At 38.6% G+C, this 16,731-nt stretch overlaps 1 protein-coding gene across 1 annotated transcript; it reads right to left on the bottom strand.

Moving 5' to 3' along the window:
* Window positions 1–282: 282 nt before the first annotated feature.
* LOC117294067 (acylglycerol kinase, mitochondrial-like) lies at window positions 283–15,262 on the bottom strand. The gene is made up of 13 exons (XM_033776584.1): window positions 15,150–15,262; window positions 12,974–13,013; window positions 11,419–11,501; window positions 10,763–10,838; window positions 9,601–9,824; window positions 8,718–8,787; window positions 6,728–6,807; window positions 6,185–6,245; window positions 4,690–4,849; window positions 3,327–3,448; window positions 2,307–2,374; window positions 1,793–1,898; window positions 283–861 (listed from the first exon to the last, which is right to left on the bottom strand). Exons 1-13 carry the CDS (start codon window positions 15,260–15,262, stop codon window positions 721–723), a joined length of 1,344 nt encoding a protein of 447 aa, XP_033632475.1. The 3' UTR covers window positions 283–720.
* Between the last annotated feature and the right edge of the window lie 1,469 nt (window positions 15,263–16,731).

Below are 16,731 nucleotides of genomic sequence, written 5' to 3'. Positions count from 1 at the left end.
GTTTTCGCTAAGCAAGAAATGAGTTGTTTTCAATCACAGCAATGGTAACTGTACTTGATTCTGGCTGGTAATCTATTTTTGCTAAGCAAGATTTGGTTGTGCTTGGTAAGTTTTTTGTGCTTACATGCTTTATGAACTAAGGCCCCAGAGCCAATTTCATGACACTACTTGCTGCAGCATCAATGTTCAATGTTTTCAGTCAATTGACCCATTTCACCCGACGTCATCATCAGAATAATCTTGGATGCGCCATTTTGGTGGTCAATGTCAACGTGTATTATTCAGTGAAGTGAGCGTGGCATCAGTCGCCGTGTGTGACCATGGTGACGCCCGTGCAAGGGGTCAATTGAAACAAAAACCGGTACTTTGTCTTTGCCTCAGAATGCTGAGAAACATAAGAAATATAAAAACAATATTTCGATCATAGTACCACTTATTTACGTCGTTTTGTTTTATTATGAGAGTTTCAATACACCAGCCAACGTTACAGTGATTTATACAAAGTACAAAACCTTTTCTGCCAATCAGGCCATCTTCAAGGTTGCTCCGTTGGAAACTTCCAAAGGGGCACCAAGGCCAAGACATGGTGCAACAGAGGCTCTGTGCAATTCCAGGTCAACAGAATCTTCAATGAATTGTTGCATCTTAAGAAGTGGAATCTGTGAATGGAATACTGACTCTCTTTTTTGTCCAATTCATCATCAATCTATAAGCTGTTGGTCATGTGCTTTTTGATTCACCAATCATGTTGTCTCTATCTTGTCTATCAGTGAAGAACTGAAGTTTCCTGGGTAGTAGCTGGACTGTGATTGGCTGAGCTTCTAGCCTCTCATTGTCAACACTATACCAAGCTTCTTCACCCTGAGGTCAAGTTAAAAGGAAACAAATTGTAATCTTAATTATTTATATTTATCTGAATAAGATAAGACATAAGAAACCTTATTAGGCCCACTCTCCCCCCCCTTTTTTTAAAGCACAACAAATATCAAAGAGTTAAAAGTTGCAAAAGAAACAAATATCGCACAAGAAACAGTGCACAAGGATTTAAGAATAAAATCCATATGTCAACCACACACTCAGTCTAGCCATGTATACAAAACAAGAGAAACAAATTATGATAACTATTATTAAAAATATATGCAAAACTTGTGAACCAGCACTAGTCTTCTATTCCTGCCTTAAAAAACGCAATATCAATAGGGACACAAGAGTGAAGATGGCGATTAGTGCGAGCAGGCAGCAATCTCATCATAACATTATGTTTATTTGAAACAGACTACAAAAGCATTTAGTAAATTACATCACTCATTAATTAGTCAAAAATTTTTGAACAGGTCAGATTTGTTTAAGCATGAGCCCCAATACCATGAAGCTACTATTAAAGCTGGTATTATAGAAAAATACATGTACAGACCATAGCGTTATATATAAGAACTAGAGGGCGCACGAGTGATGCTTCGTGCACAAACGGCACGGGACCGCAAGATGACAAGCGCGTCATTCTGCATGTTTGAGTTTTTTTTATTGAATGCTCACGCGATGCTGTTTGTTCAACTTACAAAATGTGCCGCACAAACACACGCTGTGAGATGCCAGTTTGTCAACTTAGAAAATGGCCGCCTGCGCGCATGCCGGAGCGCGTAAATAGGCTAGTGCGCCCTCTAGTTCTTATATATAATTCTATGGTACAGACTAAGTATAGAGTACTGATGGTAGCTCAAGAGTGCTGGATGCCAGATAAGATTGCGAAAGGCTGGGGGGTGGGCCTAGTGTGTGGCCTGTCTTAGCATACCTCTTTCAAGACTGGTGTGATTTTGATCTCCCCAACCGTTGACGTTTGGGTTTTATAAATGCTAACTTTGCTGTCTTGATCCTCGCTAGGACTTAACCTCCTCCACCTAAAGAAGTAGAATTCATAAAAGAGGAAGAATTGTTTGAAATGTGACATGTTCTTAATAGACTCAAAAGAACTAAGCCTAATTCACAAGTGCTTAACCACAACAAATAGCTATGCACAACAATGTCATGCTGACCAGAATAAGGTTACTAGCCAAATTATTATTATAGATGTACCATCTGTGACTTGTATCTTCATTTTTGCTTCGTAGAAAGTTGTTCAGCAGTCTTTTCTGTTTATTTTCTGAGATGAGCAGAGTATACTGCTCGAAATGTCGATACCACTCCATCTTTTTTTTGGAGCCAACACACCCACTACATGTATTAAATGAGATTACCATATGGTTGTACCCCAAGTTTACTATTTATTTACAGTTTCTTCCTTTTTATAGTATGTTAATATTCCTTACCCTTCTTGGATAAACTCTGTTCTTGTTACTTCAGTTGGGCCAGTCGTCAATGTTAGAGCTCTGGGAGACTGTAGTAATAACAATGCGTTATTGTTAGTTAATTTGGATTTGAAATGGTTCATTAAAACAACAACTATCGCAGCCAAAGGCTGATTCCAGTCAAATTACTAAGAGATTCTACAAAAATATATATTTCAAAGAGTTAAAAAAAAATAATAATAATAATATAAATATAATAATATAACAAAATAATAAAATATAATAATAATAATAATAATAATAATAATAATAATAATAATAATAATAATAATAATAATAACAACATTAAGTTCTTATATAGCGCCTTTTCACACCTGAAGGATGTCTCAAAGTGCTTCAAATTATTACCCCTGGTCACTGGGCCTTAAATCATTCCTTAAACCATCTCAGCTCCCAAGGGAGTATACAGCCTCATGCAACGAATGCGCTACTGGGCTAAATCAAGCACAAGAACCATCTCTGCCCTCACAGGTACCCATTTACCCCTGGATGGAGAAAAGCAATAATACATAGTTGCGTGTCTTGCTAAGGGACACAAGTGTCACGACCGGGATTCAAACAAAGTTAGTGGAGCTTGAATTATGTGCTCTTATTCGCTCGGCGACGACACCCCATAGTACAAGAAAAGAATCAAATATGAAACACCAATATTAAAAAAACAAGATTTACAAAGACAAATAAAAACTGTAGTGGTCAAAGAAGTTTCAAACCAAAACCGCCTTTAAGTTGGGACTACCAACACATGACCAAACCAAAATCTATCTATATGTAGATAATATTGACACGCAGAATAAGCTAATTAATCTCAAGGGAAATAACAAACTCAGGTAAACATCAAAAATATAAAATTAAATTAGCACGTCATCAACAATAAGAGGTCATATATTTATGGGAGAGTAAATTTGGTTTCCATCCCAAGTTTTTAGTTAGCTGTTCCCTTAAATGTTGGAGTACATGAGAAACTTGTGTGGTGTTCCTGACCTTCTTGATTTCATCAGTGTTCCCGGTAGAAACCACTAGCTCCACGGTAACAAAGTCCTCCTCTGTCCATTCAATCTCTTCCTCTTTATCCCCCTGAATCTCTGGATCTTCATTTTCCAACTCTGAAAGAAATATAAATGATTGGTAATCATTTGGGAAAACAGTTAATAGTCAATATTAATAATAATAATATTGAGAAGTTTATAAAGCGCAAACACAATAGCAGAAAGAATCCGCCTCAAGGCGCTGGAAAAGAACAATAAAAGTCTGGACCAGACAAAATTTATACAAATCAAAGTATTACACAGTAAAATAAAATTTAAGGAATCTAGATACATAAAGCTGGCAAAAAGTTAAAAAGTTTCAACTGATCTAAATACCATTCCTTCAGAGAAATGTTTCTCTTTGAGCAGGGATATGACTGTAGACAAATTAAAAAGAATCCTAGAGATAAAATTACCATGAAGAATGTAAGGTAAGCTCTTTAAAGCCATTGGACACTTTCGGTAAACAGTATTGTCAAGAGCCAACACTTCATGTATCAAAAGTTATATACAAAATAACAAACCTGTGAAAATTTAGGCTCAATCAGTCGGGAGAAAATAACGGAAAAACCCACCCTTGTTTCCGCACATTTTGCCGTGTCATGACATGTGTTTAATACAAATCAGTAAATCTCGATATCGAGAATTGACAGTGTTTTAATGTTTTCTCAAAAGTAAAGCATTTCATGGAATAATATTTAAAGAAAAGTCTTTCACCATTACCTTATGTAAACCCTGTAAGTTATTTGTAAATCTGTGAACTTTTAATTTTTGTTTCTGTTCCGAAAGTGTCCAATGGCTTTAAATCGACATAAACATGATCATTAAATAGGGAAAAGTCAAAAGTGAGTGGATCTCCAAGAATATTGTAGGCTAACTGCTTACGAATAAAACCTTTGCCAAAACATGTCACGAACGAATGACATCGTGTCTCGAACTAATAACAACGAATGTACACAAAAATTTCCAAGAACGTCGGGCACCCATTAGCTCTTTTCGCAACAGTCTGACATGAACACTTAATAGAGAAAAAGCACATGTTAGTGGATCTTCAAATGTAATTGTAGGCAAACTGTTACGAAAACAACTTATGCCAAAAGCGTGTCCTGAACGAAAGACAGCGTGTCTCGAAATATTAACAACGAATGTACACCCAAATTTCCAAGAACGTCGGGCACACATTTGCTCTTTTCACAGCAGTGTGACAGGACCTTTGAGGACCGAGTACCACGTCCGGGACTTGAACCCACACTCTGCTGAACAGAAACTCCACAGTCTGGTGCTCTAATCCACAACCACGACACACCACTATAGCGTACCTTTATTTTCCTGTGTGGGTGGGGCAGTCCTCCATATCATCAACCTCTGTATCCATGCCCACCAGTCAATACCAATTGATGTAGCTACTTCATTAACAGGTTCAATTTCATCAACGGGAGGTCTGTGTTTAATGTTTGCAGAGAGTACTGGTGGCCAAACCTGGTAAGATGGGAAGTAAAGTTTGTTAAACCTCTCTCGGTTTTGAGATAAACAACCACTGGTGCCCACCCACATTCAAGCAAGAAGCACAAATTCTTACACAGAAGAAAGCTTGTGTTGAAATGTTCAAACCTTATTATTACTTTGACGATTTCATTTTCGAGCATATTAAAGGCAGTGGACACTATTGGTAATTACTCAAAATAATTATTAGCATAAAAGCTTTCTTGGTGACGAGCAATGGGGAGAGGTTGATGGTATAAAACATTGTGAGAAACGGCTCCCTCTGAAAAGGCATAGTTTTTGAGAAAGAAGTAATTTTCCACGAATTTGATTTTGAGACCTCAGATTTAGAACTTGAGGTCTCGAAATCAACCATCTTAATGCACACAACTTCATGTGACAAGGGTGTTTTTTCTTTCATTATTATCTCGCAACTTTGATGACTGAATGAGCTCAAATTTTCACAGGTTTGTTATTTTATGCATATGTTGAGAAACACCAAGTGAGAAGGCTAGTCTTTGATAATTACCAATAGTGTCCACTGTCTTTAAGTAATACAAAATATCTTACTTATTGTATCTCATTTCATATCATACTAAAATCATTCAGATCAACCAAATAAATGTTTTAAGTTCTTGGTCTTTGTGTTCTCAGTGTGATCTGTAAACCCAAACAACATTTTTTTTTTTGCAACCATATGGCGCTCCGTAATTGTTTGGCATTTCAAATCCTTCCATTCAAACTTTAAGGGATTGCGTGATAGCAACCCTTATTCATTCCATCATTACAAAGAACTGATCTTTCTCATGCTAACAATAGTAAGCTTTGGTACTGAGGGTGAGCATAGACAAAACTATAGTTTTTTTCAACAAATGGCCTTTGTGCTCAGAATGTTGTGCCGTTTGTTTGTATATCATCTTTGTTAATAGAGTTGCCATTTGGACTAAAAGGGTTATCACTCAGGATACAATTATTTGTAGATGAAATCTGTAAAAATGCGAATGACGAAACAAAACAAATTGTTGGGCGCTTATAACTAGACATTTGCTTCATCATTTGAGGTTTAGGCTGATCTGGGAATGGCTACAAAGTCACTTTTATTAATTTGATGAGAATCAATGGCACAGAACATCACTGGATTGCTACTAAACTTTTTTGTTGGGGTTTTAAGTCTGGTTTAATGTTTGAGCAGATATTCTTTCTAAAAAAAAAATTTCCTCGGAGAACCAAAACAGGACGTTGAGTACAGATACAAGCAGAAGCAGAATGGCACTATAACTAGTGACTTAACATCAAAAAATAGTTATTGGAATAATAAATATATGAACTTACACTTTTCAGGCTGTTGAATACATATGTCAGTCTCCATTTTAAGGGGCCAAAGTACCAGTATCTGTAAGACAGCATTTGTAGAATTATAATATGTTGATAAGCACTGTTTAACAGTGTTGTAGTTCTAGAGACCAGTTTTGCCAGTCTTGGTACTCTATGGTCTCAGACTATCGGGTTTGACTACAACACTGCTGCATACTGGGTGCTTCCAGAATCCTGCAGGGAAAGAAATCAACAGACTACTTGGGTTGGATTCGAACCCCTGACTGCTGCATTCTAGAGTTTTGCCAGTCTTGGTACTTTATGGTCTCAGACTATTGGGTTTGACTACAACACTGCTGCATACTGGGTGGTTCCAGAATCCAGCAGGGAAAGAAATCAACAGACTACTTGGGTTGGATTCGAACCCCTGACTGCTGCATTCTAGAGACCAGTTTAGCCAGTCTTGCTACTCTATTGTCTCAGACTGTCAGATTGACTGCAAGTGTTTGTAGTTTGACTCCATTTATGATTCAGAAGTTACAAAGTGTGTTGTGAACTTACTTTGTGTTGTTTTCCCTGGCTTCATGAAGGGGTCCCCATTCTAGACTGTTTACTGTGAAAACACTTCGTCCATCTTCTCCCTATTGAAACAAAAAACAGAGAAAAAAAGAAAAACAAGGAAAAAAGAGGTAACAGGTTTTTAAAATTTCCTTTTGCACTAAAGAATCCCAGGCTATCATTGTAATCCCTTGCTATAACAGCAGTTACAAGTTAAAGGAACATTACAGAATTGGTAAGAAACAAAAATCGTGATGATCACAGATTTACATAAAACTTACACGGTCTAATAATGATGATAGTAGAAAACATCCCTTGAAATATTTCTGTCTGAAATGTCATACTTGATGAGAAATAAATAATCTAATTTCGCGTTTGGAGTTAATCGCTCAGTGAGCGTTTTATTCATTTTTGTTTGGGCATCGATGCAATGCAAAATTGGTAATTGGTTTTTCACTATTCTCTCGCGATCTAGATGGCCGATCAATCTCAAACTTCGACAAGTTAATGTATAGGGTGGATTACATTAAGTGCTTACACTGCCAGCAACGGTTTTGTTGGCAAAAACCAATTCTGTAATGTTCCTTTAAATGGCTTCTGACTGGCACCTCTGAACAAAGATGTTGACAAAATAGGGAGACCTCCAACCTAAGGATTTGATAGCTCAGTTGGTAGAGCGGGCGACATGTTATTGTGGAGGTCGTTGGTTCAAGTCCTGCTCTGGTCAATTGTCTTTGTTCAACCCTCAATTGTTTAAAATTCAGCCAGTCAGTGTTCACCATCTGCATTTCTAACTCTCTTAAAGACATTGGACACTATTGGTAATTGTCAAAAGCTAGTCTTCACAGTTCATGTATCTCAACATATTGATAAAATAACAAACCTGTGAAAATTTGAGCTCAATCGGTCGTCGAAGTTGCGAGATATTAATGAAAGAAAAAACACCCTTGTGAAAAAGCACCATCATCACAGGAAGTTGTGTGCTTTCAGATGCTTGATTTCGAGACCTCAAATTCTTAACTTGAGGTCTCAGAATCAAATTTGTGGAAAATTACTTCTTTCTCGAGAACTATGTCACTTCAGAGGGAGCTGTTTTGCACAATGTTTCATACTATCAACCTCTCCCTATTACTTGTAATCAAGAAAGGTTTTATGATTATAATTATTTTCAGTAATTACCAATAGTGTCCACTGCCTTTAAGAGGTTTTAAATTTGAATTAGTTAACTCACAATAGTGTGCTCTCTACCGAATTGCCACATTGTTTCATGGGGGAAAAGGTTGACAAGCAGCTCCCACCATACAACACCGAAAGTCACAGTCGTCAATGTTATCACTGCAGCCACTAGCCGCAGTAAGAGCCAAAGTATCTTAAAATTTGACGCAGCTTAAAGACACTGGACGCTATTGGTAATTGTCAAAGATCAGTCTTCTCACTTGTTGTATCTCAACATATGCATAAAATAACTAACCAGTAAAAATTTGAACTCAATTGTTCATCGAAGTTCGAGATAATGATGAAAGAAAAAAATACCCTTGTCACACGAAGTTGTGTGCTTTCAGATGCTTGACTTCGAGACCTCAAATTTAAATTATTATGAGGTCTCAAAATCAAATTCGTGGAAAATTACTTCTTTCTCGAAAACTATGTCACTTCAGAGGGAGACGTTCCTCAGAATGTTTTCAACTATTAACCTCTCCCCATTACTCGTTACCAAGTAAGGTTTTATGCTAATAATTATTTTTAGTAATTACCAATAGTGTCCACTGCCTTTAAACAAACTTTTTCTTAATCCTCTTTAATCAAGGAGACCTGGGCCATATTGTATTTATAATGCTGTTGAGCAGAACTGTCTGTTAAGCCAATTTCTTTGCCAAGCAAAAGATAAGTGGGGCGCCAGTTGCAGCAATGTAAACTTTTGTGGAATTTTGTTAAGCAATTTTGTGCTAACAGGTTTCATGAAATTAGGCCCTGATGTATGTCGACTCCTTACCTGTATTGCCATGACATCTACTGGTTCTGTTACTCCTTTAATGACTGCCATTGCTGCATTACCCATCCACCTAAGAGTAAAGAGTATATCAGACCAGTGTTAAGACCCTGACTTCATCACCCAAATCTTGGTTGTACCATTTTGGAAGTCAAAATCCCTACAGGTATTACTGTGTACTGCGCATTTTACAAACAATCTTTGCAAAATCTGAAAGTCTTTGGAAACTTTATGAAGTTGCACCAGGGGCAAGAAGAAAAAAAAAACAGGGTAAAGGCCCGGTCCCACTGCAGCCATAACGAGAACGATAACGATGCCAACGCATTCTATTGGTTGAATGAGCGTGTGCGTATTCTGCGTGGAGCAATTCAACCAATAGAGCGCGTTCTCTTTGCGTCGTGGTTGTTATCGTTCTTGTTATCGCTGCAGTGGGACCAGGGCTTAACAGAGTACATGCTATGAGTCATGGGTTGGTATTGGACCTTGTCATTGGACCTTCCATTTAAACATTGAGCGCACTGAAAAGGCTGTGATATTATTAGGCCATGTCCAAATTTTCAGCTACAACTACGGCTCTTGCCAAGGGTGTTGCTAAGGACGTGCTATACTTCAGCGGATAATTTGCCTTTCTTAATATTTTATGCATGAGGTACGTCACAATGCTAATCCAAAACGAGGCGATAGGCGCAGCCATGGCGAGTGATGGGGGACGTGTGCCCATAGCCTCATTTTGGGTAAGAATATGACGTCATGCATAAATATCAAGAGAGGTGTATGGCGCTAGAATCTAGCAGTAACCATCACTGTAGCTGCCAATTTGTACCGTACTTTCTAAATCTTGATTATAAGCTGGTCCTGATGATTCTGACAATGAGTTACCACTCACCTCACATCTGACTCTGCACTTGCATATAAGAACTTGGCTAAGCTGTTAGTTGTACCCAGCGGAATGATTCCCAGAGGCCATTTTAAACTGACCGTCGCTTCATCCTCCCTTCGTAGCAGACCAGTAATGACTTCTCCAACCGTACCATCACCACCAGCGATCACCAGGGCATCTGTGGACTCAACATAACTGACTTTCTCCTTGGCGTTCCCCTCACTCTCAGTCTGTAAGGTGAAGTCAGAAAATGACTGTTAACTTCAGCTCTAGTTGAGTGATATATGCAATCTTTCCTCACTCTTACAAAATCCATTTATTTTAACTCAATTCTGAAACAATTGAACTCTTATTATGGTGGTATGCGTGATCCCATGTAAAGCATAATCAGTTTACTAGTGCAGTCCTCAGTCCAACACCATACAGTAACTCAACTCCCAAACTGTTGGACTCTGAATAGGGTGGTAGGCCTGATCCCATGTAAAGCATGATCAGTTTACTACTGCAGTCCTCAGTCCAACACCATTCAGTAACTCAACTCCCAAACCGTTGGACTCAGATTACGGTGGTATGCCTGATCCCATGTAAAGCATAATCAGTTTACTAGTGCAGTCCTCAATTCAACACCATACAGTAACTCAACACCCAAACTGTTGGACTCTGATTATGGTGGTATGCCTGATCCCATGTAAAGCATAATCAGTTTACTAGTGCAGTCCTCAGTCCAACACCACACACTAACTCAACTCCCAAACTGTTGGGCTCTGATTATGGTGGTATGCCTGATCCCATGTAAAGCATAATCAGTTTACTAGTGCAGTCCTCAGTCCAACACCATTCAGTAACTCAACACCCAAACTGTTGGACTCTGATTATGGTGGTAGGCGTGATCCCATGTAAAGCATAATCAGTTTACTAGTGCAGTCCTCAGTCCAACACCATACAGTAACTCAACACCTAAACTGTTTGACTATGATAATAGTGGTATGCCTGATCCCATGTAAAGCATAATCAGTTTCCTAGTGCAGTCCTCAGTCCAACACCATACAGTAACTCAACGCCCAAACTGTTGGACTCTGTTTATTCTGGTGTGCCTGATCCAATATAAAGCATGATAATTTTTCTAGTGCATTCATCGGTCCAACACAAAGTTACAATTGGAACATACCTTAATGATTTCAACGTCAATTCCAGCAAGATGTAGCAGAGGAACGGCGTTCTTCTCAAACAACTTTTTAGCTTTTCTACAAAACAAAAAACATTTGGATAATAAAGAGGTTTCGCAAGTCTACGGATACACTATACAGATACTGATACATCATCATTTAGTATCCGCGACTATCGTGTTTTTGCATACACGTCAGCAAAAGATACAGGAGCTCATACAGGTCATAGAAGAACGGATACAGTTTTGCAGACTTTTAGTTGTCTCTTTGTCCGAGATCAAAAACATCTCCTATGGAATCGCTGAATGGGATTTGAACCGACACTCTGATAGTTTGGATTGGTGACAATGTATTTGTATTAGTCACCAGTAGAGGGCTCAACATCGACTGGCTCGGACGGACTGGACAAGTCTACAAATCTGGACCAAAGCAGATGTTTGTGTGATAGGGCCTACAGATATAATTCCTGTTGTGATATCGGTGACTACTTTACAAAATGAACATCTCTAATCAAGACTAACACCCTGATGACTTTGGTCACTTGCTGGACTGGAAATAATTTGACATTGAACGAGCAATGAATAGGATTCAAACCGACACGCCGATGACTCGGTCACAAGGACACGAAGACTAGTTTAACTTGGAAGATAAAACTTACCCTTTTCTGGCCGCTGGATTCAAGATTACTGTCACCTTTCTTGGTTTCTCTGTTGCATATTTAATGGACTGCTGACCATAAATCTGCAGGATTAGAAAGATTTTATCAAAACCATATCTTAACCATCCCCACATCTCAGGTCAATGATCATTGGTTACTTGTGGGTGATGACAGTTTACAGATTCTGGAACATGCACATGCTTTTAAAAAGAAGTTCATCTTTTAAAGGGGTGTTGAACGCAATCATCATTACTGACTTGAATCCAAATTCTACTGATCAGAAACACTATAACCTGAGTCCAGAAAGCTTGACCACTCGGCCAAAATCCTCCAAAATGCTTTTCCAAAAGTTGTCTGACTTTGTAGGTCAGGGTACTGCAGGTCCTATTACGTTGATCATTCAGGCCGTCATACTGACCTTTATCAATATCCAAACTTTGCTGTTGATTTACCACAGCAAAATTGTACCAAATTGTTCCTTTTACAAAAGAAAGCTGTTCGAATTGTTACAAAGTCTAGATTTCTAGAACACACAACTCCCCTGTTTGCAGCACTACTGTACGGGTGCTTAAGTTGGCTGACCTGGATAGCTTTAACTTAGGTAAATTCATGTACAAATATAAATGTGGTATATTGCCTGCCAATTTCAATGACTGTTTTACCCTATCTTCATCAGTTCATTCACATAACACTCGTGGTGCATCAAAGGGTGATTTTCATATTAACTTCAGCCGAACTTCATATTCTAAAAATAGTCTTATTTCAAATGGTATAATATTTTGGAACAACCTCCAAACCATTAAGCAATCCCTCACGCTTGAAAGTTTCTCAAGAAAAAATAAAACATCTTTCTTAAAATACTAGGCCAATAGTGACAACTGTTAAATGTCATTGTAATCATCTTGTTTCACTCAAAACAATGTACCTATTTACTTATCTGGCTGGTCTCGTCCGTCTGTCTGTCCTTGTCTAGTCCTAGTCTTGTCTGTCCCAGGGTAAATTTTAAAAAAGCACTATGCTTCAAATTTCCCCTGCATGTTGGTAATAACTTAACGGAGTATCTTTAGCCATGTTATAATTATGTCTCAATTCTGTAGACTGTATAATGCTTGTATTACATTTGATGTTTTTCTTTTGTTGCCAATACTGAAACAGGCCTGTATGCTTCGTTTTTGAAAGGGTAAGGGCACCAAGGCATTTTCTCTTTGGCAAAGGGCACCCTATGAGGGAATTGTAAATTTCTACTGGAGCATTTCAAGGGCACCAAGGCAATGACAAGGGGCAACGGAGGCAATCGCCTCCGTTGCCTCCGTGAAGTATCAGGCCTGCTGAAATAAACGTCTAAACACTTTCTCACAATGTTTTATTCTGAATTTGTTGTATAGCATTACAGTGTAGTGGGTTTCTGGAGGATAGTGGAGAGTTTCTTTGTTTGTAGCTCAATAGACTTAGTGGTATTTGGTTTTTATATGAAAGTACTGAACCAGGCATGATGAGAATGTTTCACTTTCAAATTAAGAAAAAAACATAACTTCTTTAGTACAGGAATACTTACGACTGCTCTGCGACAGAATTCTTCTCTCAGAAGGTTTGCCCTGTAAAATAAAAACATCAGATACAATAGGTTAAACCAGTCGGACATCAGCTCGGGTCTAGTACACTTAGTGGGAAGTCAACACAGTGTCAAGTCATCTCGGTCCCAAGTCGTCTCAAGTTCCATTAATCATTGGGCACACAGAGCCGAAGCTCCGCCCACTCAAGTTTAAAATATCAACTTGGGAAATTTTGTTACCATGTCGCTCCGGGCTCTGGTGAGTTTTTGTCCTTTTTCTTCAAAATATTTCCTCAATGGAGTGTTATGAAAGGATTCATTACTGATAGTTGACATTGAGTTCTTTTTGAGGATCAAGTTCGTGTTCTTAGATTAGAATTTGTGTAATGATTTTCGAAAGTGGTAAAAATGGGGCAAATCTGGTGACTAGCTAAGTACATGTAGCTGTTCCCATCTACCGCTCGAAAGAATCCCGTAACTCTGCGGCTCCGCCATCGGGAGGAGGGTTATGTTATCGCAACTACATTAGATCATTGAGGAAGGAAGAGCAGGAGTTCGAACGACCCGCCAAGCCGTAGAGTAACAAAAGAAAACCCTGACAATACCCCTGTCTTACCAGTGGGAAAAGATGGCAGACCTCCTGCAGGCAATCGATTACATGTACATGCGTGTTTAGATCTCTTGTACAGAAAGTTTTTTTCCCAGAAGGTGTGTTGTAATCGACTTCTTCTTTTACCGTTTTTGGTGTTTTCATGGAAATATCACAGCATATTTCTACATTTTTTGCGACTTTCCGGTCACTAGGTGGTTCAAAATTTGGGTATTAGCACACGAGGATGGTTGGTATTCAATTGTGTTTTTCGATTTTGTGTACGAAAGCGTACACAAATTTTATCAGGCCTCAAAAAAGCAAAAAAAAGTTGTTCCTTCTTTATTACATCCATACGACATACGACACCATTGTTGCGTGAAGAACCAAGTGCGCATGCACAAACTCACATATGCCAGGTCGCCCATTGTTTGTATAAAGTAAGGTATGTGGTGGGTGATTACTACTTCTAGAAACTATAAGGCTCCCCCGTGAGCCTTATAGGGGTCTAATATTTTGGGCCTCCTTAAAGCCATTATACACTTTCGGTAAACAGTATTGTCCAAGTCCCACACTTCGTGTATCACAACTTATATATAAAACAACAAACCTGTGAAAATTTAGGCTCAATCAGCCATCGGAGTCGGGAGAAAATAACGGGAAAACCCACTCTTGTTTTCGCGCGTTTTGCCGTGTCATGAAATGTGTTTAAAATAAATCCGTAATTCTCGCTAACGAGAATGTATATCTCAAAAAGTAAAGCATTTCATGGACTAATATTTCAAGAGAAGTCTTTCACCATTACCTTCTGTAAACCCTGTAAATTATTTGTAAATCTGTGAACTTTTTTTGTTTTTTCTGTACCGAAAAGGTCCAATGGCTTTAACGCTATACGTTTTTTAAATCAGGGGTTGATAGATGAAAGTTTTACGACCGTTAGCCACCAATAACTTAAATTTCCTTTGTACTACACAACCAAAACTTACCCTACACACTCAATATACATTCATGATGCTTGTATTGCCTTTTTGTTGAGTTAATTAAATTAAAAAACATCTTCAAAAAATAAGTTTTCTGCTCGGTACTCTCTGTTGTATTTATGTCGCATCGCAGGGTTTTTTTACTTCTCAATATGCTCAGCGGTTTACTTTTTGGTCACCAAGCGCTGTACACGCGGGCACCAGCCTACTCACTTGCTGCAAACAAATCCATGCTTTGTAAAATCAGAATACCGGCCAAGACTCCACTCAGACAGATGTTATGTGGCATGCTAAGTAAACATGTCATTAGCTAAATTCCAGTCACAAGCAATGTAAATGGCATGCAATTTTGGCCAGTAACATGTGTAAAATAAGCAAGCTATTTTGTGCTTAACCATATTATTTTTTGCTCACGCAGCTCTATGAAATTGGCCCCTGGATAATTTGTCAGTGACAAATTTTACTGACTCTGTCTGTACCGCGTGCGGTGGTCAGGGTGGTGGCACATACATGTACACATAACATATAGCACAGCAGACACACATGACTTTAACTGAAAGAATTCGTTCGTTCTTACACCTTTGGTGTTAAGAGACTATTGTATACATACTTATATTTATCCTGAAGGTAGTATACACCCCATGTGGCAAACACTGCTGCAAATGTAGACTTTTTCCAGTGTGTTCGCACCGTTTTCGCTGCATTCACTATGCGCGCTGCCATTTTAATTCACTGAGACAAACTTACCTCTAGAGGGCGCCCTTTAAACACAATTTTATTTTTATCCGGTGCCGGTGTGAGTCGCATGCAATTATGTCCTCAATGGGTGCGTTCGTTTAGCTTCACTGGGTCGACCCCGGTGTGTGGCGGTTTTTTTGCCCAGGACGAACGTGGGTAATTATCTGCACACGTTCGTCCTGGAAAAAGAAAACGCCACACACCGGGGTCGACCCAGGAAAGCTAATCGAATGCACCCTATGCAATACTATCCGGAGAACATTATTGCATATGCAATTATGTCCGCCGGACGGTTTTGCATAAATGAAATCGTGTCCGCCCGGACGCTGCTGCTGCTGCATGATGCAATTGTGTCCGCCCGGACACATTTGCATATGCAGTTGTGTCCGCCCCCGTGCAAAAACCGTCCTTGCAGTAAATTAAACGCCCTTGGTCGACAATAGTTTATTGCTCCATGGGCCGACGGAACACGTTCGCCGGTTTTTTTTACGAGCTAAGTGCATGTCATGAATGATAATACGTGCATATTCATGCTGCATATACGTAGGTTCAGTGCATGCATGCTCGCTTACGCGCGCACATACATATGTACAGTCATGTACATATCCGCCGGACGGTTCTTGCATAGCCCCGGACACGATTGCATATGCAAAAGTGTCCGGAGCTGACAGTATTGCATGGCGGACACAAATGCATCTGACACCGGCGCTGCAGCAGCAAATCGAAAGCTTCCATTTTAAGTATAATAACAAAAAAATAAATAAATGATGGAGTTGAAAAAAAGAAAAAACCTGAATTATTTTTATTTTGAAAACACAAGAGCAAAACTAATAAACATTTCAATGAAGTGAGTTTCAAATAACTTTCATCACTTATTAATTTTAGAAACTCTTTTCCCTGTTTGTTGATAAACCAACATTGAATATGTCTAAAGACAAAAAGAAACTGCATTGTTACATTGTTATTTTTGTTCATTAGACACTTATGAAAAGAAAATACAAGTAGCACAATGAAACTGTTTTGTGTTGGTGTGATTGAATCACCAGTATTTATTAAAATAATCTGCATGCATATTTACATTGAAATTAGACAGAGTTGTCACTCAAACATTTTTCCTGCAATTTTAGGACATGGTTAAAAACGGCAATAGGCAACTGTGTCTAGAAAAACTCAAAGAAGAAGAAGTAAATAACAAATTTCAACGCAGTAACAGACAGACTGTATTAAAGTGTTTTAATATCACTCCCAAATCTGTTAATTAAAAAAATAAATATTATTTTTGTTCATCAATGCCAGCTATATTAATTGGCAAACATGGATGTAAACTATTTGTTGGCTCTGAGTCATGATTTATTTCAAAAGTAAGTTACAGCATTAATTGGGGCGGGCCGGGGGTGGTGATTGCCCTGTCTCCTTCTTGTTTTATAGATAATATATTTTTTATAATATTTTTT

Source organism: Asterias rubens, chromosome 8, assembly GCF_902459465.1.
Source record: "Asterias rubens chromosome 8, eAstRub1.3, whole genome shotgun sequence".
NCBI lineage: Eukaryota > Metazoa > Echinodermata > Asteroidea > Forcipulatida > Asteriidae > Asterias > Asterias rubens.
Note: the sequence above shows the minus strand (reverse complement) of the source record. Positions and strands in the feature narration are given on the sequence as shown.

Bases quoted from the DNA above. Each gene is read 5' to 3' on its own strand.
- LOC117294067 (XM_033776584.1), bottom strand. From the start codon at position 15,262: ATGGCAGCGCGCATAGTGAATGCAGCGAAAACGGTGCGAACACACTGG. The intron at 3,449-4,689 runs GTACGCTATAGT...TATTTCTTTCAG, and splicing joins ACCCACACAGGAAAATAAAG to AGTTGGAAAATGAAGATCCA. The intron at 2,375-3,326 runs GTCAGGAACACC...TTATTACTACAG, and splicing joins ACACTGATGAAATCAAGAAG to TCTCCCAGAGCTCTAACATT.